The following is a 25,960-nucleotide window of genomic DNA, read 5'->3' as shown; positions in this document are numbered from 1 at the left end:
TGTCTTCATAAGTAAATAAAAAAAAAATTCAAATATTTTAATTGCTCTATTGATTTTAATTTTATTATTTTGATTTTGATAATTGCTGCCATTTTAATTATTGTTACTATTTTGTTTTAAAACTTTTTATATGTTCAATGAAAGTGACTCTAAAAGATTTAAAGATATATAATATTTGTTAAGTATTATGATATGTATGCGAATCCATAAATTAAAACTTTTAAGAAATTGATAGATTAATTTGGCATATGATTTGACAATTTACATGTTTGTTTTCCTAATTAACAATTATTTCGTATCTCTCCTTATAATTTATAGTGTTCGGTTTTTCTTTATATTAAATGAATTAATAATAAATAATTTTTTCATAAGTAATAATCAAATAAATTTTAAAATAAAAATAATTATTATAAAATAAACTATAAAATTAATAAATAGATTGATTCTTGAAATAAAACTTTGAGGGTGCAGAAATTTAAAGATAAACCGTTAATCGTGGTAGAATTAAAGATAGAAGAAGTATTGAAGGAATAATTATTAATAAAGGTGGTTTAGCCTTTAAAAGAAAAGAACTACCGATTAGGAGAGATTTACCGAGGGAAAAGACGACCTCAGCATAAACGTCGGATTCGTGACGTGTCATGTTGAGCATATATTACCGGGGCAAAACAGGAATATCATCACAGGGAGGGATTCAGTGGAAATGATTCCACATAACACGTGGAACAAAACCTCACGTCAGCCTTCAGATCACCGTATCAGAAAGATGTACGGTTGAGATGGGAATAACAAACTTAGGGCACATCGAGCCCTAGCTGCCCCTAACGCAGTGTCCAGCGTCCCCCCGAAGGGCAAGGGCTGCCTATAAATAAAGCCCTGTCGCCCGCTACAACAAGCTCTTCGAAGAGAAGCCATAGCCATGGCGAAGCCTCGCAAGCCGAAGACCGACGACAACACGAAGCCCGAGAATTCCAATTCTCGAGCCGTGGTTCGTCACCAAAAGCTCTGCCTTTCTATCGATATCGACAAGCGGCGGATTTACGGGTTCGTCTCAAGCTCCTCACTCGCACTTCTCCATTTTCCATAGCTTCGTTTGTTTTCCTCTCTCTAAATTTCTCCTATTTTTTATGCTTTTGTGCTTGGTGGTTTAAGATTTTGTACTGATCCAAATCCCTGTGAAGATTTGACTTCGGGAATTGGGCAATTCAGCTCAACTAGTTGATGTTTCTGTTTTCCATATTGATTCACTATCAGAAACCATTTATAGTTAGCGCAAGGTGGAGATTATGAACTCACGGTGCATCTACTTAGTGTTCCTGTATGTGATTTGGATTTGTCCATAATTGAGCGTTTTAGGTGCATGTGGTTGTCGACTTGCTTCTTAAGGAATTTATTACATTTAGCTCATAAAGCTTGATTAATTGGGTTATATTACTACAAATTTTTCTGAAAGTTTTAATTCATATTCATTGGTATTTATTTGCATTTCTGTTGGCAGGTTTTTCTGAGTATTCTTGTTTGAATTTTTTGTTTTTTAGTTACACCGAGTTGGAAATTGCTGTTCCGGATATTGGGATTGTTGGGTTACATGCTGAAAATTTAGTGATCGAGAGTGTGTCTGTTGATGGAGAGCCTACTGAATTTGAATTTTACCCACATCATCAACATACTGAAAGTGAGAAAAGATGGAGCTCGGTCTTATCGGCTAGTTCAGCTGCTGACGTTGCAAGTTCGATGTATGTTTCAGCTCTTGAGAGAGAATTGGATCCAAACTTACTGATCATGTGTTGTAAACCTGAAAAGTCAGCCAGTGAACAGCAAGGTCAACAGAGTTTGGAGAATGGGTTGCATTCCTCTGGTGAACCCAAGCAGGTTATAGTTATTATCATTAGTGATGCATTTAATGAATTCAATTGGGTCATATCTAGAGATTACACGTATGTCTACATATATATAGAGGCACAAAAACAAACAAAATTTTCGTGAAACTGAGGAATATAGGCTTGAGAACCTGTTGAAAACTCAAATAAGGATCCATTGCACAAAATATGATAAAGGGAAAACAGAAATTTAGAAATTGACATTGTGCATCCCAAAAAAGGCAATGCTTGGTAATCAGATATGCCTAAAATGTGAAAAACTATTCTGTTGAATTTGATTATCGTGTTAAGATGCATCCCCCTAAAAGATTAGGTCTTATGAAAATCAGTATTCTGAAGGCGAAACATGAAAGCACCAAGACGCTTTGAATTTACAATTAAACTATCAACTCAAGATACATCCCATGCTGCTCCGAGAATCCTCTGATTTCCATGTGATCTCTGGATGTAGTTCTCTTCTGGTTTGTCTTGCATGTGTCATGATGGTAATATATTTTTCAGGCTGCATTAATTGAGTTACAAACATATATGTAAGCTTGAATTTTTCCATTGTGGGCGCTATAAAATTTTCCTTGAGTCATTGCATAAGCACATTGATATATGAATCGTTAAAAGAAATTTGAAAAATCGTCCATATCCTACTTTACATATGAATCTACTCATCAATTTCTCAAGGCTCAACGCCTAGTTGTTTTAAGGAGCCCTTTTTTTTTTAATAGACAAACAAGGCCTAACTAAAGGGTGCATAAAAGCATAGATGATGTATACAAGGGTGCCAAAAGGTCAAAACTAGGCAGAGGGATACATAACAAACAACTCCCTCACCTTATTAGGTGCTTAACCACTCAACAAAGTCCATCATGGATAAAGAACAATCACTTATGTATGGTTTAACCCACTCTAAGAAATTTTACATAAAAGATTGTTTGATTGCTGGGTCCACTTTTTTTTTTTTCTTGTGTAAATGCTCTTCTATTCTTCTCCCCTTACAAGGTTCAAAATAATCATGGAGGAACAACTCTCCAAACTACTTCTTTTTCCTTTTTTTCCTTGACAAAAGATCCATGTTGGCTAAAAAAGGCATCTTTTATTTAGGAATGCCTCACCCACCCAAATAAAGTATAAATTAGTTGCCATAGGATAGTGAAAGAGGACGAGACCATATATCATTTCTTCTTCTCCTTTGCACTTATATCATTTGTTCAATATCTTCAAGCTCCTCACTTTGAATTGATCCAATGTTAGTATCCTACCCCACATAGCTTCCTATGTGAAAAAACTGACCCTAATAGTACTAAAGAATTATAAACAGTACTAGAAGGGAATGCCTTCATTCTTCCATTTGATAAAAAGGAATACAAATATTAAAACTAAAAAAATGCCACTCTTTGAGTTTAAGTAAACCATTTTATCCTTTATATTATCACTAACTGTCTTTGTTTGCAATCTCCTAAAAAGGCCTCCACACCCTCTAGCTCTCAATCATGAGCCTAACTTGGGGTTATAACAACCTTGCTTCCTCGTCTCCATCTTGCTCCATGCTTCATCTACCCATGCATTTTTTTTTTTGTTTGATCAGAAACAAAATATATATTATATTAATGATAATAGCTGCCCATGAATCTTTAGCGGTGGCTAAGGTGAATAATTTTGTAAATGCCTCTCTTAGGTGTATGTCACTACACCACCCATTCTTTCAAAATTTCATCTTTCTCCCATTGCCTATCCTAAAACCAGTTCTACTATTAAAGATCTTCCTCTCATTTGTGGTTGCCTTTGACACACCCAATGCATACCGTTCCCTCACTTCTTTAGAACACCTTCCCCCCTCTTCATATCCATACTTCCTTGTAACATCTACTTTCAAAGGGATTCCCTTTAAATTGCAATTTCTAGCACCATTTGTTGAGAAGAGCCTTGTTAAGCTTGGGCAAAATTTTAGAACCCAAACTTGGTCTTCTTATCCATGCAAACTGTCCACTAATTCACTGTATATAGCTTCCTTTCAAGAGCCTCCCCCTGCTAAAGAAAATTCCCTAAAGAAAATCCCTTTTATATCTTTTCCAATGTTGAGTTCATCTTTTTCAGGATGACAAATAATGTTATAAAGTAAATTGACAAGCTAGAATAAGTGTACAACATTCCAAACTTGAGATAATTTGAAGTGGAAGGCCTAAATAGTTGGTGGGGAGGGTACCCGCTTTACATCCTAACCCCCCTTTCTAGTCCCTTCATATTGGCAACCCCTTTACTGGGATCAACTCATTTTTTTTTCCACAATGATCTTTAAACCTTGGATTGCCTCAAGCCATATGAATGCTTGACTCAAATGCTCCCTAAGCTCCTTCGTGGCATTAAGTGTCACAAGCAAATAACAGATATGACACTTCGAATCCCCACCGCTCTTCTAGTAATTGAGAACCCTGCTATGAAGTCCCTTTCCTTAGCGGCCTTTTTTATGTGGGAGGGTGCCTCCATGGTCACGTGAAAGAGAGATAGGGATAGAGGATCCCCTCGTCTTAAGATTCTAGAATCCCATGGAAGTCCCGTTAATCAAAATGGAGAAACAAGTTGTAGAGCTACACCACTTAATCCATCTTATTCACTTGGAATCAAATCCCATTTTTCCATGATTGTTAGGAAAAAACCTAAATTAATATGATCATATGTCTTCTTAATGTCCTACTTACATATAACCCCATTAGCGGTGATGCAGTTTTCTTGGCTTTTAGTCAATGACTTCATTAGCTATGAGGGTCACATCTAAAATTTGTTTACTTTCCACAAATGTATGTTGGGAATCTAAAATCATTTTTTCTTCCTACCTTGTTATTTGACAATGGGGTTGTGGCACAGATTATTTCAGCTAGCCAAGATGGATTGGGTTCCTCTGAGAAGTATTTCAGACATGATGTCCATCAATTATAAAGGTTTTGGCACTTCCAAGAGAGGGATAGTTCTGTGGCAAAATGCGTGCATTGCTTTAATTTGGGTTGTGTGGCGAGAAAGAAATGCTAGGATATTTGAGGACATAGCTAGGAATTTAGAGAATCTTTGGGATTCCATTCATTTCCTTGCTTTTCTTTGGGCTTTTTGTTCTGTGGTTTTTAAGGGCATTCCCCTTAACGTTTTACAACTAGATTGGCTAGTAGTGTGTAGTTCCAACAGGATGGTCTAGCCAAGAGAGTTTGCTAGTAGTTTTCATAGTGTAGTTTCTTGTTCTTTTAGTGCGTTGTTTAGTTTTATCTTTGGAAGGATGATTCTTTATCTTTCTTTTGTAATTCTTTTTCTATCAATACATATAATTGTTGTTTCCTATCAAAAAATCATTTTTCCTACCACTTTTTCAAGTTAGTTAAGACTTTTGCTAAAATCTTGTTTATCCCCTGCCCACCAAATTGATTGGTCTAAAGTCTTTCAAATTTTTTGCCCATTTTTTTGGGACTAAGACTATAAAAGTGACATTTAAACTTCCTTAAAAAAAGCATAGTTTGTAGAATTCCACAAAAAAACCATGGCCTTACTCTTCAAAAGTCCTAACAAAATTGCCAAAAGGCCCTGGAGAAGCCATTTAGTCTAGGGTCTTTATCCTCACACAAACCAGAAAAGGTTGAAATGACCTTCTTCTTGGAAAATGATATCTCTAGGAGCATTGGTTCTTTCTTCGCTCTAAGGTTCCAAAGTCATTCTATTGATATTTGGTCTCCACACCTCCAGCTCAGAAAGAATCCTGTGGAAAACATTTGCCACATTTTCCTTAATGTCTATATAATCGGATAAAATTTCTCCATTTATGATTAATTTGTTTTTTTGATAGGCACCATTTATCATTATTTTAGTTCTTATGGAAAACATTTGCCACCCCCTTCTTAATGTCTATTTGATTAGATAATGTTTCTCCATTCCTCATTATTATAGTCAAGTAATTTTTTTTTTTATGAGCATTGACCATTTTATGAAAAGATTAGTATTTTTATCTTCCTTTTTGGCCACAATTCTTGATTTTTGTCTCCATAAAACTTCTTCCCTTGCTGGCAACTTTTTAAACTCCTCTACTACCTCCCTCTAGCCTTATTTTCCTTTAGTTGAAAGAACATCTTCCCTTTCCTTACATCCTAGAAACCAATCTGATTTAGAGCAACAATTTTATTGGTGGTAACATTCCTGAACACCTATCTATTCTAAGCTTGTAGAGCTTGTTTTAGAGCTTTTAGCTTGGCTGCTAAGGTATGAACGTATGAATCCTTAACATTGTAGCTCACTCACCAATTTCTCACCAAGTCTTTGAACCCTTCTGCTTTCGGCCACATATTTCAAACCTAAAGGGCATATTACCCCTTTTCATCCTTCCTTTATCTAAAAAAATGGGATCATGATTGGATATAAGTCTTGGCCAAATATTCTGGGTCAGGTAAGAGAAATGATCTCCTATTCTTCTAAAATAAGGAAGCCGTCCAGCCTAGATGAGGACTGATTATTCAATCCATCACTCCATGTAAAAAGCCCACTAGCTAGGGGGAGGTCCCCCAAATGAAGCTCATCTAGGATATGTGAAAAGCGTCTGTAACTAAGATAAATGGTTAAATAAACAAAGCCTTGAGGAATAGCCAACCCTAGCCTTATGATCGACTACTTGTGTATGTCACGCACACACATTTCTAGAATCCTTTTGTATTATTTCAATTCTAGCATTTTGTGCTTCAAACCTGACAAACTTCTTCTATTTCTAGAATAAGCATAAAACGATCATTTTCTATGTTATCTTTCAAATTTGATCCACAAAACTGTTATTAACCCATAAAGAACATGTTTGATCTTTTGAGCAAGGACCCAAGCCACCCAAACAAGGAGAACTTCAAAGACCATAAATCGAACAACTTGCAATGAATGATTATATTGTTAGTGGATTTCTCATTATGATTGGAGAGACAATGGTAAATATAGTGGATTTCTCTTAATGATTGGAGAGCCACCACTTATTTACCATTGTCCATCACCTTTGAATTAGATGATTAAATATTTGAATTTTCCTCCTAGTTGGCTCCAAGTGGAAGATATTGACATTGGAGACATCTAGGAAGCCCACATCTCCTTGGTTGGAAAAAACAAGGCAAAATTTGAGAATTAAGGCTTGTAGTAGGGTCTTACAAAGAAAATGCCTTTTGTGGAGGCTTTTTGTACCAATTAATCATAATAGAGTTGACTCGGATGGTGGTTGAGTTCAAAACTATAATATTTGGAGCTGGGGATACCCGTTCCTTTTCTAATTGGAGTATTTTTGGATTCATGGGTTTCATGTAAAGTGAGCTTTTTTTTTATTTTATTTTTATTGTTTTTCTCTTGGAAAGCTTGTTAGGAAAAGGTGTTGAGGCTAAATCAACTTTGGAGGGTCAATAAATGTTTTTCTCTATAAAGGAGAGGAAGAATCAGTTAATCCCATTCTACTTGGTGCAAAAACAAAGGTTGTATGGCAATTGTTTTTCTCTTTGTTTGGTGTAGTTTGGGTGCTGCCTTCTATGGCTAATGACTCTTTTAGTTGGCTTAATGTTTTGATTTTTCTTATTGGGGAAAGAAGCGTAAGAAGGTTTGGAGGGCTGCTTATTTGTGTATTTTTTGAATGATTTGGAAGGAAGAAATTGAAAATAACATGAAAATGAGTAGTCTAATCAAATGATGAAATGATTTTTTATTTTTTGAGTAATCTTTTAGTATGGGTTAGATTGTATATAGATGAGGGCACCGGTTGAGTTCCTATTGAGGGTGGGAGTTGTTTTTTGTGTTCTCTCTTTTTGGCTTTCCTTTTGTTTCACTTTGTGTTTATGTTATGTACCTTTGGTTCCTTGTTTCTTTGGTGCTGTCTACAATATACTTCACTTACCTATAAAAAAAACCATCTCCACCTCCTAATAAAAAAAGCTTCGTCCACTCCTTCAAATGTTTTTATACATCACATGTCTTCATAAGTCATTACCAATTGAAATGCTAATTCTCTCTGTAGAGACACCCCATTCTTTGCTATAATGACTTTCTAAAGACTTCAACTAGCCTAGAACACCAATTCTCTGTAATCTCTCTTGACTCTCCTCTACAAACTATTCTCTTTATTGAACATTTAAAAGACTTCTAATGGCTAACTCTCATCCACTTCTCTTAGAGCACACCACACTTCACCCAATCAAGTGGACCTCTTTATTATGTGACTTGCTTTCCCTTAAAAACTCTTTTTGAATGCTATTAGTTCTAACCTGCAGTTTCCTTTAAATCACAAATGAGAACATGACTTTACTAGACCTTAGAAAGTTGTAAAATCTTCCTATAAGCTAATATTTTTGAAACCTCTCAACTGCTGAATGACTTTACTAGGCAAATGGTTTCAAAAAAATGCAAGGAAAGATATTTTTATAGAAAAAGGTTATCCAAAGCAAATTTGGATAGTTGCAAGGATTCAAATCTTAAGGAAGCCAGAGAGGGTATGGGGTTGGTCACTGTAAAGCCAGTTGAAAAGGCTGGGAAGCTTTTCAAGCTTGTACAAGTGTTATTGTTGTTAATATAGATCTTGAGATGATGTTTTAGTTTGACACTTGATATAAGGTTTACCTAATGGAGGAATCGTTTCCATTTATTTGGTATTACTTTTTTCTATTTTATTATTTGATTATTTTTTATGGTTAGGTAGCTGGGTAGATGATTTTTGGTAGCGGGGGACTGTGATCAAGGTAGTTGACCCCTAATTTTTGGAGCAATTTCTAGATTGGGCTTTGCAAATGTTGCAAGCTTTTTTTTTTTAGAGCATTTAGTTTGTGGTGGTTGTACTAATAGCTTGGATGGGTGTCAGTAGAAACAACATTTCTTTTTTTTGTTTTTGTTTGTTTCAACCTCTTTATAGCCTTTTGAATTTGAGGGAGCAAGTCTCTTTTCCTGCCAAGGGGGTTTAGGTTCCTTGGTTGCCATCTAGAGTCAATTTTATTGCTTGTGAGAAAATTCTTACTTAGGATCAACTTAAGGATGGGATCAGATTTTTGTGACTTGGCGTTCCTTTGCAATCAAGATGAGGAATTAGCTAGCTATACTTTCATACATTGTAAGGTGGCATGGGCCTTATGATTCTTGGTGCTCTCTTATTTTTGAGTGTCATGTGTGTCACCTCCCTTAATCAGGAGGTAGTTTTTAGACTGACATGGACATCTTGAGGGTGTGGTGAACTCGGAAGTGACACTGAAATTCTTTTTGGATATCTTTTGCTTTTTTGATCTAATGTGTTTGAATCATTTTAGGCAGGGATTAAGACATTGGTGCCTTACATACTCGATGTATACTTCATGCATACACAAGATGCATCCCTTTTTGTTAGGTTCTTTTCAATAAAATTCTTATTGCCCATCCAAAAAAGGGGAAAAAAAAGCACAGTACTAATCCTAAAGCAAGCTTTTAAAAGAGGCACCCAAAAGAAGAGCCAAATCTGATCAGCAGTTGTCCTCCTGTGCATAAAAAATCTGGAGGCAAACTACCCCCACCTTCTCCACCAACCTCATTGAAATTAGTTTGCTGTCTCCATATTTATATTCAAAGCAGAACAGCTTCAAAACATTGCAGCAGCCTTGTCAAATGTGACTTGCAGTCTTATCCTTTTTCCAGAAAAAGAGTTTAGAATAGTTTGTGGAGGCAAAAAATAATAAAAAAATGTGTTTTGCCTTCCATATACACACCAGCGTTCATGCTGCATCTTTGTTGTGTCTGTTAGGATTTTCTATGACTGCTCCTTTGTGTGTCCTCTATTTCATCTCCATAATAAAAAGTTTGGTTCCAAACATGCTTTGCTTTCATCTTATTCTTATTTATAGTTAGCATTTAACCAGAATAGGGTACAGCTGATATTATAGGTTGTACTGTTATTACATTTGTCTCTTCTTCAAAACTTAAAATTTTACCCTGGGCACTGAATCTGCTGTATTTTTGGTTGAACCATTATTATTTTTTCTCCTCTCCTAAACTAACACAATTCGGTTAATAATATAATTTGGACAATGTGAATTGTTGTGATGAGGTTTACACTTCTCTTTTTGGTTTCTCATGTAGGTTGATGTTGGGTGCAGAATGTGAAATTGGTTCGTGTTGACTATTGGGTGGAGAGGGCAGAGACAGGGATTCATTTTGAGGATAATGTGCTACACACTGATAACCAGATTAGGCGTGCACGCTGTTGGTTCCCTTGTATGGATGATACTTCACAGTGTTGCTGGTACTAACTGTTTGATTATGCCCTAATGATTTGTACTTCGTAACTTTGACCATTTATGATATCTACTATGAATTTATGTTAGTTATTACATTCTCCATACAGCTATGATCTGGAATTTACAGTGGCCCATAATCTTGTGGCTGTCAGCACTGGAAGCTTACTTTATCAGGTGAGATAAATGAAAGAGCAATATTTCATATTTGAGTGCCTGGATTGAGCTTTTTTTTTTTCCGCTATTGGTTTCCTATTTTTGAAGATTAAAAAACTGAAAAATTGTTATCTTAATGCTCAAAGAGGTCAGATTAGGGTTGTAATATTCTCAAAATTAGTACTGACCATCTATACAAAAAAGTTAACTTAAACTTTGCGGGATGCTGATCTATCAGTTTCTGTGTTAAGGGAACAGGCGCGAGATACACATTTTAAATGGAAAAGAAAATGGTGGTCTTAATTATGTGATATTTTTGTCAAAGTCTGAGGTGTGTTTCATGTAAAATGAGCTGATAACAGCCCTGGACTTCGAAACATCCTGAAAAGAGGATTTTGTTCTCCAGGATTTATGAAATTTTATAGGCACTTCCTCAGAAGTCTTAACGAAACAAAAAGATGTATTAAGTCTTACTTAACACGTTCTAGAACTGCAATCAAAAGTTCATTGCTCATGTGATAGTTTCTAAATCTTTAGCTTTCAACACTAGCATTCTAAATCTGATCAAATACTTAAAGCTAAATCTGTATAGATTTAATAACTTATCTAGTTCATTAGGTCTTAGAAAGTTAAATTTCATAAAATATTGCATTTAAATTGAAGTTAACTCTTTAGTTCAAAAGTTTATTTTCCTATCGATAATAATAATAATTTTTTTTTTTGATAAGTAAAACAAAATTGCATTAAAACAGAGGCGAAAAGGCACAAAGCATACGGGGTATACAAAGCAACTAACACCTCTCAAACAAAAAAGAAAGCCAACAGAGCCTCACCACACCTTAATTGGAAGCTAACCACTCCATGAAACCTATAAGGGATAGAGACGCCTCTCCAATATACAATCTAGCCCAACTCCACAAATTACAAACAAAAAAATTCTTAAGTTTTTGAATATCTAACACACCCCCCCTAGAAGCTAGAAGCTAGTCTATTCCTCTCCTTCCAAACTATCTAAAAAATACACAACGGTATGAATTTTCATATCTTTTTCCTTTTCTTCCCCACAAACGGTCCCCTCCAACTAGTTAAAACCTCCTTTATAGTTTTTGGAAAGACCCACTGCACACTTGATAACCCAAAGACGATATTCCACAGGACTTTGACCACTATACAGTGTATAAGAATATGATTTATAGTTTCTTCTTCACACCCACACAAAAAACAACAATTAGGGAGCTGCCATCCTCTTTTTTGAAGCCTATCCAGAGTAAGCACCCTCCCTCACGTAACCTCCCAGGCAAAGAACGCAACCTTGGTTGGAACTTTATCCACCCAAATACAACTTGACGGAAAGGCAATGTCATTGGGATTGGCTAACAAGCTGTACACTTCTTTGACCCTAAACTGTCCATTTTTTCCTCCCTTCCAAAAAACCGAGTCTTCCTCCAAAGAGCCCCTGTGACCCCTCAAAACATAGAGCAAGTTCCCCTACCATATCCAACTCCCAATCATTAAAATCCTTCAAAAATCTTAGATTCCAACCCCCTTGACCAAAATTTTGATCCCACATCTCCTCCACTGTAGCATTCCTATGGAAAGCCAGAGCAAATAGATGAGGGAAGTTTTGGGACAGCGCTGTACTAGTGCACCAAACATCAGTCTAGAAACTGATTTTGGTACCCTTCCCAGCTATGAACACCATGTTATCCCAACACCAATCAGTTTCCTTCAAAATTTCCTTCCAAACCCCTACTCCAAATGCCCCATTAGCCTTCTTTGTCCTCCACCCATGGCCTTCTTGCCCATATTTCGCCATTATCACTTGTTTCCAAAGATTATCTTTATCAGAAGCAAACCTCCAAATCCATTTACCAAGCAATGCTTTGTTCAAGAGCACTAGCTTCCTTAAGCCTAGCCCACCCTTATTCTTGTCCGCACAAACCACTTCCCAATTAACTAGATGAGCTTTCCTTTCCAAGTTTCCCCCTCCCCAAAGAAAATCTCTTTGTACTTTTTCTAACCTTTTAGCAACGGTCTTAGGCATCTGGAAGAGAGACATGATAAATTGGCATGCTAGCCAAAGTGCTCTTTATGAGAGTGATTCTCCCACATTTGGAGATATATTGTCGTTTCCACAGCGCAAGTCTCCTCCTCATTCTCTCTTCCACCCCATGCCACACAGAATGAGCCTTGTTAAGAGCCGCTAAAGGCAGACCTAGATACTGAGAAGGCAAAGAACCCACCCTACACCCTAACTCTGCTGCTAGCTCATCAATCTCCTCCACCACACCAATTGAGATGATTTCACTTTTGGCCAAATTAATCCTTAGACCTGAAGCAGCTTCAAACCAGAATAATATCCAGCTTAAGTGAGTTAGGTGCTTTTATTAGCCTCACAGAACACAACTGTGTCATCGACAAAGAATAAATGGGATATTTTCAGGGTGGGCCTTCTACCACCCCGAATACTACACCCTAAAAGGAAACCCCAAGCAACAACCCTCCTAATAAGAGCATCTAACACTTCCATCCCCAAAACAAAGAGGTAAGGAGATAGGGGATCTCCTTGGCATAGCACCTTAGTACTTGGGAAAAAGCCAGTTGGCATCCCATTAACTAGGATTGAGAACTTGGCTCAGGATAAACAACTCCACATCCAACCCAACCACTTTGATCCAAATCCCATTTTTTGTAAGGCCTTCAACAAGAACTGTCAGTTAATGCTGTCATACGCTTTCTCAATATCCAATTTGCATATGAGCCCTTTCTTTTTTCTTTTCTGCCACGAGTCTATCACCTCATTTGCAATTAAAGAAGCATCAAGAATTTGTCTTCCCAACATAAAGGCATTATGGGTTGGGGCTACCACTTTACCTAACACTCTCTTGAGTCTGTTAGCCAACACTTTAGCCAGTAGTTTATACAGCCCCCCCTAAAAGGCTAATGGGTTTAAAATCCCCAAGATCCTCAGCCCCACCTTTCTTAGGAATCAGAATCAGGAAAGTATTATTGAGGCTCTTAAGAAATGAGCTTTGCTCATGGAACTCCTTACACATTTCCAAGATCTCCTCTTTAACGAAATCCCAACAGCTTTGCCAAAACGCCATAGTAAAGCCATCCGGCCTAGGGGCTTTGTCCCCATTCATCTCCAACAAAGCCGAATGGACCTCAGTTTCAGAAAAAGGGATCTCCAGATTCTCTGCTTCTTGCTGGCTTATTTGTTCTAATTGAAGCCTCCCAATATCCGCCTTCCAACCAGAATCTTCAGAGATCATTTGCTGGTAGGCATTAGCAACCCCTTCCCTCACTTCCTGCTCCTTTGAAAGCCACACCCCATTAATTTTAATTCTATCTAGGGAGTTATTTCTATGATGGGCGTTTGCCATACGATGGAAAAAACCTGTATTTTTATCCCCTTCCCTTAGCCATAACTCCCTTGAGAGTTGTCTCCAATGGGTTTCTTCCATGAGTACCCATTTTTTATAAATTTCATTTGCTTCATTTTTTAATTCTGTTTCCTCCAATGACAGTCTTCTCTCACTTTCCATCCGGTCCCAGAATTCCACCTACTGCAAAGCTGAAACTTTATTGCACTCCAGATTCCCAAAAACCTCTCTATTCCAAGCTTTTAGTTTCTATTTGATCCCCTTCATCTTTGCAGCCAATTTAAAGCTAGCAGTGCCTTTGACCTCAATCTCCCTCCACCAACTTCGGATAAGATCTATAAAGCCCTCAACCTTAAGCCACATGTTTTCGAATCTAAAAGGAGAGGGACCTCTTCTTAGCCCGCCACCCTCTAGGAGGACAGGGAAATGATTCGAAAGAGGCCGGGGCAGTCTTCTTTGGAGCACGCCACTGAAATGATCTAACCAACTAGGAGACACACGAAACCTATCCAGTCTAGCCCATGACTGATTGTTAAGACCCTCGCTCCAAGTAAACACTCCCCCTTGCAGTGGAAGATCCACCAATCCTAACTCATCGATAATATGAGCAAACCTCCTCATCGTTGAGGTTATTCTCCCTTGTTTGCTTCTTTCTCTTTGGAATAAAGTAATATTAAAATCACCCCCTAAGCACCAAGGATCTTCCCAAATTCCTCTAATGGCCCCAAACTCTTCCCACAAGCATTCCATTTCCTCTTTGGTGAAAGGACCATAGACTCTCGTGAACACCCAAACAACCCCATCTTCCACATTCCTGAATCTGCAAGATAGAGAGAATTGACCCTCCTCCCAATCCAATATTTCCAACGACCTTTTATCCCAACAAAGCAATAGGCCTCTCGCTACCCCATCCGCATCCAAAGCCCTCCAATCTAAGAATCTCCCTGAACCTAAGCTTCTCACCACACCCTCCGACATTGGTTGGATTTTTGTCTCCTGAATACACAGTAAATCAACCTTTTGATTCCTTATGAAAGTCTTAATGATTTTCCTTTTGAAACTGTCATTTGCTCCCCTCACATTCCAACTTAACAACTTTGGCTTCATTGATCTATTGCAATTTGACACCCTTTGCCCTGTGATGGGCCTTTCTGCTTATTCACCTTCTCATAATTAACTGAACACTCCAACCTCTTTAACTCCCTTTCGAACTTTGACTTCTCCAACAACTCTTTGCTATGAATCCTTTCCCGTTTCTTTCTTATTTTGATCAAAAAGCTCAGAATTTCCTTTTCTAGACCCTCTGTCGAAAAACCCAAGAAGTGACTGAATTTCGCCAAACTACTTTCCTCCCATCTGTCCTCTTTCTCGCTCCTGATATCTTGAGGCTCGGATATATCTGAGTCCCATTTCACACCCCTAACCTTGTTACTGACACTAGTGATTTCTACCAAGTCCCAGCAGCCATTGCCATTCTCTCCGGGCCCAACTTCAGTTAACAATCCCAATGGATTCTCAATCCCGATCAGGGAGGAAAATATCGAGTATCAGAGCATCTCGACACGATATATGGAAGAGAAATATCGGTTTCACGATATTTTACCAATTTATCATGAATTTCACCTATTTCTCGGGATTTATTAGCATTTTATCATTTTATCTTCAATATATTGCGATAATTTGGGCGGTCAAATGAGGGTCAATGCGGTCTGTGCGGTCAAACTTTTAAAAATGCCTCAAGATTTCCGTCGTGGGGGCTCGAACCCCAGCCAAAAGGTTTGGTTGGCAATGAACCAACCGCTGGGGCAACTTTGCTCCTTGATATATATAAAGTCAAATTCATCATATAAACATAATTTTAAAAAAATGTTTTAAAGAACAAATTAATTATAATTATTTTATAATTAAATAAATTTTTTTCATCTATTTGAATACCAAAAATATAAAAATTATCGTGATAATTTTCTTTATAGTGTTTTTAATATCATTAATATGTTAATTAAGTATTAAAAATTATACATATACTATCATTTATTTTATATCATTTAATACAATTAAATAAAATAAATTATAATTTTAATATTAAATATATTTTAAAATTAGACATATTATAATAAAATATCACAAATATTATTATGAATAATATTTGATATAATTTAATAATAAATATATACTTATGAAATTTATAGTTTTTTTATTAGCACATACAATATTATTATCAAATATGATAAATCATATTATACATATATAAAATCATTTAATAAAATAATTTAAAAATATCATTATACTTTTAATTACATTTTTATGAAGTTTTTCTTATATTTTTATAAATTTTGATCAATTTTAGGTTAATCGATATTTGTTTCCAAAATATCCGCCGATATATCTCTGATATATCCGATATATCTGTAAAATCGAAGTACCGATATATCCGTGATTACCGATATTTTCATCATTGATCCCAGTTACCTCCCCTAAGACCCCAGAGCGATCGTAATACTCTCCCTCCGGAGCCCGATCAAAAGAATAAGAAATAAGATGAGGTGACCCATAGACCATTTTTTCCCTTGTTTTTAAAACAAAACCATACCTCATGGCTTCCTCTACCAGAGCCTTGTCTGTTGCTGAGAGAATAGCTTTCGCTTTTTGCTTCCTTAGGCCTTCTGTCTCCTAGGAAACTAACTGTTCTGCCTCTGAGAACCTCCCGCTTCTGGCTATTATACATTCCAGAAGACAGGCCTTCTCCTAGGGGCCTTTGACTGTGCCTTGGGTCGTGGGCTTGTCTGGTCTAGCCCCATCCAGATTAGTTGGTCCATCAGGCATTGGGCCAGCCTCATCAATAGCCCATTTCTTGGATGGTCCAGCCTTTGGCCCGGCAACTTCAGCCACCACTCCTTTTAACTTTAGGTCCATTGATGGACTTTGCAAACACAGCCCACAGGCCCTTTTCAATGAGCCCATGGTTGCTGATCCTTGGGCCCGGTCTGCGATCACCTCCCGACCCAAACCCCTCTCCTGCACGCCCATCCCCTCAGCTGACAAATACAGTGCCTCGGGCCGTTCGAAATCAGAATCTTCCTCCACGCGCGAGCCAGCGCGTGAGAATTCGTCACCCCTAACCTCCCCACTTTTTCGACTGATCGTTTCACAACTGTCTACCCTGGCCTTCCTCAAAGACGGTCTAAGCTCCCACCTTAGAATAAGGGAGTAAACATCCTCCTCAACACCGATCTCCAGTATGCTCGGCATAAATTCTCCGTTCGTCTTTACCAAGATCCGAGCCCATTGGAGCTCCTCCAACTTCTCCGTCTGAGGGTCGATGGCAATGAAGCCACCACACTCATCCCTCACCCTTCTCAAAATGGTCGGGTCCCACATCGAGACTGGTAGCCCAACAATTTTGACCCAGGCTTCGTTTCTTAATTCCTCCTCATCCCGACAGCCGCTCCTAGGGCGCCATTTCTCAAGTCTCAAATGAAGCCCTCCCATCATTCGCTCCCCTGAAAAGAGAGTGCGTTTGGCTTCATCCAAGAATTCAAATTCCAACAAAATCCTACTCTTCTCCAGTCTTGCCAACCCTAATTTTCCTTTCATCCCCTAAGAATTCACCAATAATCTCCCCAATTTCTTCAAATCCTCTCCTCCATCTGATCTAGGGTTCCAACTCCCAACGATGCAATGTTCCAATTTCTGCAAATTTCTGTGGATTTCCTCCCTTCGTACCTCCACTTTGACTGAATTTTTATCCCTACATCTCGGCCTCTTCACCACTTCCGCGTACGTTCTCTCCAAAGCAAGTTTCCCAACAACCTTTTCTTCTTGTATGTTGTCCTTTCTACCGATTGATCCTCCCATTAGTTGTAGATTTTCCGCCATAGAAACCCATCCCTCTTTTTCTCCTCTACCTTTTGGAATGTAAATGTTGTATTGCTTTCGCTCCGAATCGACTACCCCTAGCCGGAGAAAACACCCCGCTTTAGTCGCACTTCGCAACAGGGAGTAAGATCTCCCCTTTTCCTTCCATTCCCTTTCCCAACTTCCTTCTTTCTCGTTCTTTATGCAGTGATTTAAACCTTCCAAGAGAAACCCTAAACTCTCCGCTCCCACTCGAACCCAAGACGAGACCCCCCTCTTTCTCTCCACGATGTAGATTTGGGATTTTCCTCTTCTTTCTACTAACGTGAGCTCGAACACCTTGGACTCCACTACGAAGCTGCTCTCCTTCCTTCTTCTTCGAGGCACCTCACTATCTTCACCCCCCTCGCCATCGCGATCTCGCTCTCTCTCTCCCATTGAGGAAAAGAATTATGACACACGATACATCGATAATAATAAATTAATAATAATAAATACTAATCTACTTCCTTTCTTGGTTAAATCAATCCTTATGCTTGCGGGCCTCGCTCACCACACTTCCAGGGTCTTCCTCAAGGTTTATGGTCTATCATCAAGGGTACAAGTGAATTTTTTTCTTGAGTTCAATCGCTTACTCAACCTTCTTCTTTATCATAATTTGTTAGTTAATGGAATTTTTGAAAATCGGCAAATGCCCATTGACGTTGCTATGTGCATATATGTATATTTAGTATGCTCATGTATCATATTTACCATGCTCATGTATGCATATTTTCCATGCGCATGTATGACTTCACATGCATACAAGGGCCCAGCTAAGATACCTTAGCTGCTCTTAATTGGTGTCACAAAAAGTTCTCCTCCCTTATGCCCCACCTTAAAGTGACTGATGAATCCACATTGTTCTATTCTTTAAATGAAACTGAGAGCTTTTCGTGACTGAGACAAATAATTACAAAGATAGAGGTCATCTCATCTCAGACTCATAGAACTTTTTGTGCCTTAATCTTTTATATCACACGAGAACATGTGTATTAATATGGAGCCGAGCAAAAAATGCATTTACAAGGGGTAACAAATTTTTGTATATATTGAGAATTGCATGTGGAATGCTGTATTCTTCTACTGATTAGTGGCTTTGTATTTGTTGATGTTCTAACCTTTATCACTCAATTGTTCTTCTTTTACAGGTGTTAAGCAAAGATGACCCTCCTAGAAAAACATATGTCTATAAGTTAAATGTTCCAGTTACTGCAAGGTGGATACAATTGGCAGTTGCACCCTTTGAAGTACTTCCTGACCGCCATAGTGGTCTTCTTTCATACCTGTGTTTGCCAGCTAATTTACCCAAGCTTTGGAATACTGTGGGTTTCTTCCATAGTGCATTTAGGTTTGTATTTTTTCATATACTTTCATTTGAGACTTTTGTATTTCTTGTGTGAATTTGATTTTAAATTCTATCTCTTCATGCTACCTGCATGGTTCTATCCTTTAATATCCATGTTTTACTTTCACAGCCATTATGAGGATTATCTTTCTGCATCATTTCCATTTGGATCATACAAGCAAGTCTTTATTGCTCCTGAAATGGCAATATCCTCATTGACATTGGGAGCCTCCATGAGCATCTTTAGTTCTCAAATTCTATTTGATGAGAAGGTTATTGATCAGGTTTGTTTATTTACTCAACTAATTTAGTTGGTCAGTTATGTGATGATTATTCAATGATATACTTATGGTCATTATGACTATTTATTTATTTCTTCAAAGATGTGGTTTCTTTGTACTGATTGCTATCTACTCTCTCTTTTGCATTCCCAAGCCAGTGGGTTCCTATTATTAATATTTTTTATGTTCTAACAACGTTTAATATTCTTAAATGCGTTCAATACATTATTATGGCCTGCTCAATAGTGTCAAATAGATTGGATACAGTTAACAGTGGTCCCTTGTTGTGTTCAGTTTTCATCATCATCATCATTATATTCTTCTTCTTTTAATTATTATTATTATTTATAAATTAGAAGTTGAGATTGAACAGTTTGTGAGAGAGATGATATATTGCCATTTCCTACACTGGATGGAGTTGAGAAGGTAAAGTTTAGGCAAGGTATGCCCTGTTATTGATGTTTGAGGACAGTGTTACAAAGTTCATTTGATCCAAAAAGAAGAATCTTGGGCAAGAAAAGTAAAATCTCCACTGGCTTTTTCTACCATAGACTCAAGAGTTTGGTCCTTATCCTCCGCTGGATTATTTTCAGTAAAATCTTTTTTCATGATCTTGTCCAAGCCCTCTAATCCAATTCTGTTCCTTTCGACTAATTTTGTTTGGAAATCAAAAGTCCTATCAAAGGTCAAGGCCTTTGTGTGGTTAGTGGTGCATAAGAAGGTTAATACCAATGATATGCTACAAGTGAGAAGACCTTACAAATCTCTTAGTCCTCATTGGTGCATTTTATGCAAAGAGAGTGGAAAATCAATTGATCATCCCCAACATTGCCCAATAATGTTGGGGCTTTGGCATAAGCTCTTCAGTGTAGCTAGTTTGGATTGGGTTCCACCAAGGAGTATTGGAGATATGATGATTATTTCGTTTAGAGGCTTGGGGAATTCAATTAGAGGCAAGATGCTTTGGCATGTTGCATGTTTCACTGTATTATAGGTTGTGTGGTAAGAGAGTAATGCTAGGATTTTTGAGGAAAAGTGTAGAACGGAAGGGATGTTATGAGATCTTATTCATTTCTACTCACTTTTAGAGGAATTCCCCTTTAGGTTATTCTATTTAGTTGGCTTTCGGTTTGTAATTAGAAAGGGGTAGATAACTTTTGAGAGAGTTTGGTTTTGATTTTTGAGAGATTTTGTACATGCTTTTATCAGTATTTCTCCTTGTACAGTGGAGGGTATACTCTTACTTTGATCAGGTTTTGTACCTTGTGGGAAGGACCTCTTATCCTTCTCTTCAACTTTATTATTATCAATATGTATATTGTTTCTGATAAAAAAAAAGGAGAATCCTGGGCTCTTGCAGTTGGAGATTTTCCAACAGGTAAAAGGAATTAAAACAGTCAGTCAAGATCTTTGCAGGGATGAAGAAGAGAGGGAGAGGCTGGGTAGGAGGATTTGAGGCAGGAAGAAGCAAGTGAAAAGAGCTTTCTTAAATTACCTTTCATTGAAAATTGGTGAACCCTGAAACCCAGGTTGAAAGCTGGCAATAGTGAGCAATATGGCATTTTGTGATAAGATAGGCAGGGTCTAAGGATATCTAAGCCTTTTCTTTGTTTTGTTTCTTGTGGTACCCTTTAGATGTATATTGGAGAAGGTTTCTCTACCTCTAATTTTGATTGGATTTTGTAAATTTGGGAAGATTTTTCATCCTTCACTTGTACTTTTAATCCATTTTAATAATGCATTTGTTTCTGATTAAAAAAAAAAATCTAATCCTTTTTGAGTTGGTGTATTTTGTCAAGATTGAAGTTATGAGGATGTAGTACTTGATCATGAAAGGGTACAAGATGGAGTTAACAGTTTAAGGTTAGAAATCATCCCAAATCTTCCGATATATGTTTAGTTAGAAAAATTTCATCTTCAAGGAGAGAAAAATATTATCTTTTGCAAATCAAAGGTGCAAAATATAAATCCTCTCTTTTAAGAGTTTAAATCCTATCACAAAATTAAATTTGAGCTCTATTAGTAATCCTACTTAGGACATGTACCACTATCATAAAGAGAAAAGAGAGAAGGTCAACCCATTTCCTAAGACCCTTAGAAGCCCCAGTCCATCATCTAGCTTTCATATTAATCAAAATTGTGTAGACTCATTAGGGTAGCCTAGTTGGTCAGGGCAAATATTGGGGAGTGTGGTCCTAGTAAGTGGCATATGGTCCTGGGTTTGAATCTTGCCACTGATGATATCCTGAATTTACCTGGTGTTGGTTGTTGGGGGGCGGTCAACACCCCGAGGTTTGGGTCCCCATGGAGAGTCCTAAGGGTTTGGCTATGAAAGGTTCATTGGTTATAAAATAAAAAAAATAAAAAAAAAATTGTATAGATTAATGACCCACACCCAACCATGTAGATATTGTTCTTTTTAAGCCCAAAGGGGCTCTCATGGTTTTAAAATGCGTCTACATGGTTAAAAAGAGTCCATACATATGTAGCGTTAGGAACTTTCTCCACAATAGATATTGTTCACTTTGAGCCCAAAGGGGCTCTCATGACTTTAAAACGCATCTACATGGTTAAGAGGAGTCCACACATATGTAGTGCTAGAAACTTTTTCCCCTATCTGATGTGGGACATAAAAAACACCCTCTCATGTAGACACAATGTTTTTGTTGTGTCTCGCGAGATTGCAAGGTCAAACAAACAAACACCCTATGGGGTCAAACAAACCCCTATACTGGGGTTAGAGATCGACTTTGATATCATTTTGTAACAACCCACACCCAATTGTATAGTTATTGTTTGCTTTGATCGACAAAATGCATGCTCTCATTGGCATACACCACCTGTACCTATGCCCTTTTCTCTATGATATTGTCAAGGAAGTCCTAATCCGCATGATCACATTTCTTCTCTGAGTCTACCTTGTCTAGTTTTTCTAGTTCTTGGTCAGGTTTTGATTTTATGAAGAGTAGTTTGTTCTTTATATCCCATTACAATTCAAAGAAAAGAATTGTTTATTTATGATATGTAAAACAAAAATTTATTCTCTCCTTTTTCAATGAGGAGAGATGTAAGAATATTTTTCTTTTGTTTCTAATTGGCAATCCTATGTAGAAGTCTACAATTATATTCTCTTTCTTAATCCATTTTACTTTAGATGTTCACCGTAGGGTCAATTCCTCTTGTTCCAAAATAGCCTCAAACTCAAGTTTCTTGTTCTTCCTTGTGGATTTGGTTCACCCTCAGGATTGTGCACCAAGGCTTTATTTTCACGGTGATTACTATTTTTTTTTTTCCTTTGAAAGGAATAAATGAAAGATAAGAATAGGCTCCCAACATAAAAGGCCTCTCTAAATTTTGCAAACATAAGCAAAGGTGAGTAGAAAGAAACTCTAGAGGGCAGAAGGTCTCCAAAAAAAGCTTGATTGAGTAGGCTCCCTTTTTGTCCAGTTATCAACTTCATGACTAGCCGTCCAATAGTTAATGCAAAGATAGAAAGAGCCACAATACAATGCAATCACATTATATCTTGATGGAGCTATCCTTTCTTGTGACATGGTGTTCATTGAATCCTTCTCCATCAAACAGTTAGCAACAATAAACGTGGTTGCATCTATCATGTCTTTTTGTAAGGTTGAAATGTCCACCTTTATTCCAGACCCAACCTAGCAGGTTTTGATGGTTATCTGAAGAGGCCTCCTAGTACCCATCTGCCTTGGTTAACCAAAAGCACTAATCAAAATTGAGTTCAAGGCAATGTATAGGGGAGCTCACTCACTCATGAATTATGATGTCGATGACTATCCCAAGAGACAAATTGATCTTCCATCCAACAAAGTAATACTAATGAGAGTAACCAGGTAACTCCTTGGTGATAGCCACCCAAAGAGAAGTAAATAGATATTACCTACAAGACGTCAACTTGTGGCCTCCTATCTTTCAAGATCCTGGTATTCCTTTCAAGCCAAATCAGCCAGAGGGTGGCTAAAACTTATGGAAAGCCTTCTATTTTCAATCTCTTAAGTTTCCCTTAATGACCTTGAGTTTTCCTAATCTATGACATTCCTAACCCATATACGAAAATCCTTCCACTGGACCCTTAACTCCTGATGCAGGAGCATGATCTTTTATTCTTGGAGTCAAATTCTAGGCATTAAGCTGCATATTCTCAACTCTAAACAGCACAACCCCCATTTTTTTGGATTAGATTCTACATATAGGCTGTGGAAGTAAAATTGAGTGTGCAGGCCTCCATCATCTGTCTGAATACATTTGAAATTTTGTTTTTCCTTTTGGGTCTCCCTGAAATGTGTTTATGTGGTGCAAAATGTTTTATATGCTTAGCCTGTGAAATTCAGAGTAGCTGTTATTGTCCTATATTTTTTTAATAAGCATTATGCCATATGATGTACTCATCTATCAATCTGGATCATGCATGAAGTGCATGATAATGCATGCCTTCTTATCAATTGATGTTTTATTACTAATATCAGCTGTCTTAGAAATTTATTATCATTTTCTCCTTGCTTTTCTGGTAATAACACTGATGGGTTTATTTATGTTTTAGCAGACAATAGATACGAGGATTAAACTTGCTTATGCCCTTGCAAGGCAATGGTTTGGAGTATTTATCAGTCCTGAGGCACCAAATGATGGTAAGCATGTAGAAATATTCATGGTATTGCTTGATTAGGTTTTGAATTATTGTTGATCATTAGTTTCATCTGTATTGAAGAGACAGTGGCTTCTCATATGGTTGCTTATTGCTTATTGCTTATTGGCAGAGTGGTTGTTGGATGGTCTTGCTGGTTTTCTGACTGATTCATTTGTTAAGCGATTTCTGGGAAATAATGAGGCACGCTACCGGAGATACAAGGTTTGCTTTCTTATGGGGGCTTTCACATTTGGTTTACCTTATATAAGTTGTCTTTTGATTGACTTATATAACATTAGTGAATTTAATCACATCACCAAGTGCAATTTTGGATGTAGCTTAAACAAACCTTTCCCGCTTATTGTGTTTGTGGTGCTCTGCTTAGAGCAATTCCTTAAACAGGATGGATGGTTTAGAGGCCAGTCTAAGCCCATCACTAGGAGTTGCATAGGCTGCTGACAGCCCTACCCCTACCCTATCTGTGGTTTGAGGTTTGCTCAAACCAAGCTCCTGGTTAGATTGAGTTTGTTTGGTTATTCTTGTTGAATAGGTACCTGTTTGCATATCTTGTGTACTTCATATTTTTTGAAATCTTTGTTATGGCAATGGTCACCAATGAAACATACCTTAGTGACTATCTAAGAATAAAAGCTACGTTGGTGAATGCCCAATAGAAGGAACCAAACACAACTTAAGAAACTTCTTACAAAAAATAAGTTGTCCGTATGTATTAAAAAAAAAAAAAAAAAAAAACTGTAGTGATATGAATGAGGAGCATTTGAAACCATCTAATCCATTGCTATATGGAATTGAAAAACTTGTTTCCTAGGAGACCCAAGAAAGAATGCTTTCTATTTTGTATTTGTGTCCTTTGTGAGGAAAATAGTCAGACGAGCTAGTCTATTGCTAAATGGACTTGAAAAACTTGTTTTAATCTAGGAGATCTAAGAAAGCTTTCTATTCTACATTTGTGGGGAAAGTAGTCAATGATGTGCCGTTGAAGCCTAGCTCAAGTAGTAATGGGTTGGGATGGGATGAGAAATGGGGGTGGTTGAGGGTTCGATTCATGTGTAATAGGACAAAAGCAAAAAGGTTGAGTATGGAGTGGCAAGACAAAATGCTGTTGTATTGGGCTTAAGAATGAGGAGGTGGTCGAGAAAAGTGAAGAAGGCCAAAAAGGCCTTATTTTGCCAATTAAGGCCTAAGATAATAGGGTAGGCTTTGTGCAAGTCTGGGTAGTGAGAGCCATTAAGCCAAAAAATAGTGGCCTTAATATTTTAAATGGAGCTAGCCCAGTGGATGATTTGTAGCAGATGTGGGCCTCTTTTGTAACTAGAGAGCCCTTTATCCATTCTTTAGAGTTGGATCTTATGAGCCCTGGTGGAAGGGTTTGGAAACTTTGTGTAGAGAGAATTAGGATCCTTGGAGACACTGTTTTGAGGAGAAGGTTTTATTAGCCTTTTTCAATTTATGTGGGGATAAAGCCCCTAGGCTGAAAAACTTCTCCATAACCTTGGTAGTTTTGTTGGGATTTTGTGAAAAGTGAGGTGAGTTGATAAGTTTTGTTTGTTTGTGTTTTTCCCTTTCTTCTTTTGCAAATTTCTATGAACTAAGAGGCCATTTTGATAGTCTTTGTCTAAACAAAGTGGGGTGCAGAAGATTTGTAAGATTTCGGCCAGTCAATTTGGCGGTGGTGAAAAAAATGATTTTGGACTTTTAGTATGCGTTTGTGGAGGGGAGACAAATTTTGGATGTGGTCCCCATAACTAATGAAGTCATCAACTTAAGGTTGAAAAACACCGTCAATGGGGTCACATGTAAATTAGACATTTAGAAGGCATATGATCATGCCAACTTAGGGCTTTTTGTTAGTGATCTTGGAAAAAAAAAGAATTGGTCCTAGATGGATGAGATGGATTAAGTGGTGTAACTCTATGACTCACTTGTCCATATTGGTTAATGAGACTCTAACATGCTTTTTCCTAAGTTTAAGAGGCTTGAGACACAGTGACACTTTGTTCCCATATTGCTTTATCATGGCCATGGAGTCCCTCTCTCACATTCTGAAAAAAGTTAAGGAAGGGGGTTTCATAGAAGGGTTCTTAGTTAGTGGAAGAGGAGATGAGGGATTGA

At 37.5% G+C, this 25,960-nt stretch overlaps 1 protein-coding gene across 2 annotated transcripts in view; it reads left to right on the top strand.

The window, feature by feature from the left end:
- The first annotated feature begins 801 nt into the window (after positions 1–801).
- The window catches only part of LOC100266355 (transcription initiation factor TFIID subunit 2), a 67,135-nt gene continuing 41,976 nt past the window's right edge, over positions 802–25,960 (top strand). Inside the window, exons 1-8 of one of the 2 annotated variants that reach the window (XM_010665239.3) lie at positions 802–1,044; positions 1,539–1,872; positions 9,974–10,119; positions 10,222–10,288; positions 18,699–18,898; positions 19,026–19,179; positions 23,744–23,828; positions 23,958–24,049. In XM_010665239.3, the coding sequence (XP_010663541.1) occupies positions 920–1,044; positions 1,539–1,872; positions 9,974–10,119; positions 10,222–10,288; positions 18,699–18,898; positions 19,026–19,179; positions 23,744–23,828; positions 23,958–24,049 (1,203 nt within the window). In that variant the 5' untranslated portion in view covers positions 802–919. Of the gene's footprint in view, positions 1,045–1,538; positions 1,873–9,973; positions 10,120–10,221; positions 10,289–18,698; positions 18,899–19,025; positions 19,180–23,740; positions 23,829–23,957; positions 24,050–25,960 lie in introns of both variants that reach the window. The other variant, XM_010665238.3, reaches the window with a different exon arrangement.

Source organism: Vitis vinifera, chromosome 17 (assembly GCF_030704535.1).
Source record: "Vitis vinifera cultivar Pinot Noir 40024 chromosome 17, ASM3070453v1".
Lineage (NCBI taxonomy): Eukaryota > Viridiplantae > Streptophyta > Magnoliopsida > Vitales > Vitaceae > Vitis > Vitis vinifera.
Note: the sequence above shows the minus strand (reverse complement) of the source record. Positions and strands in the feature narration are given on the sequence as shown.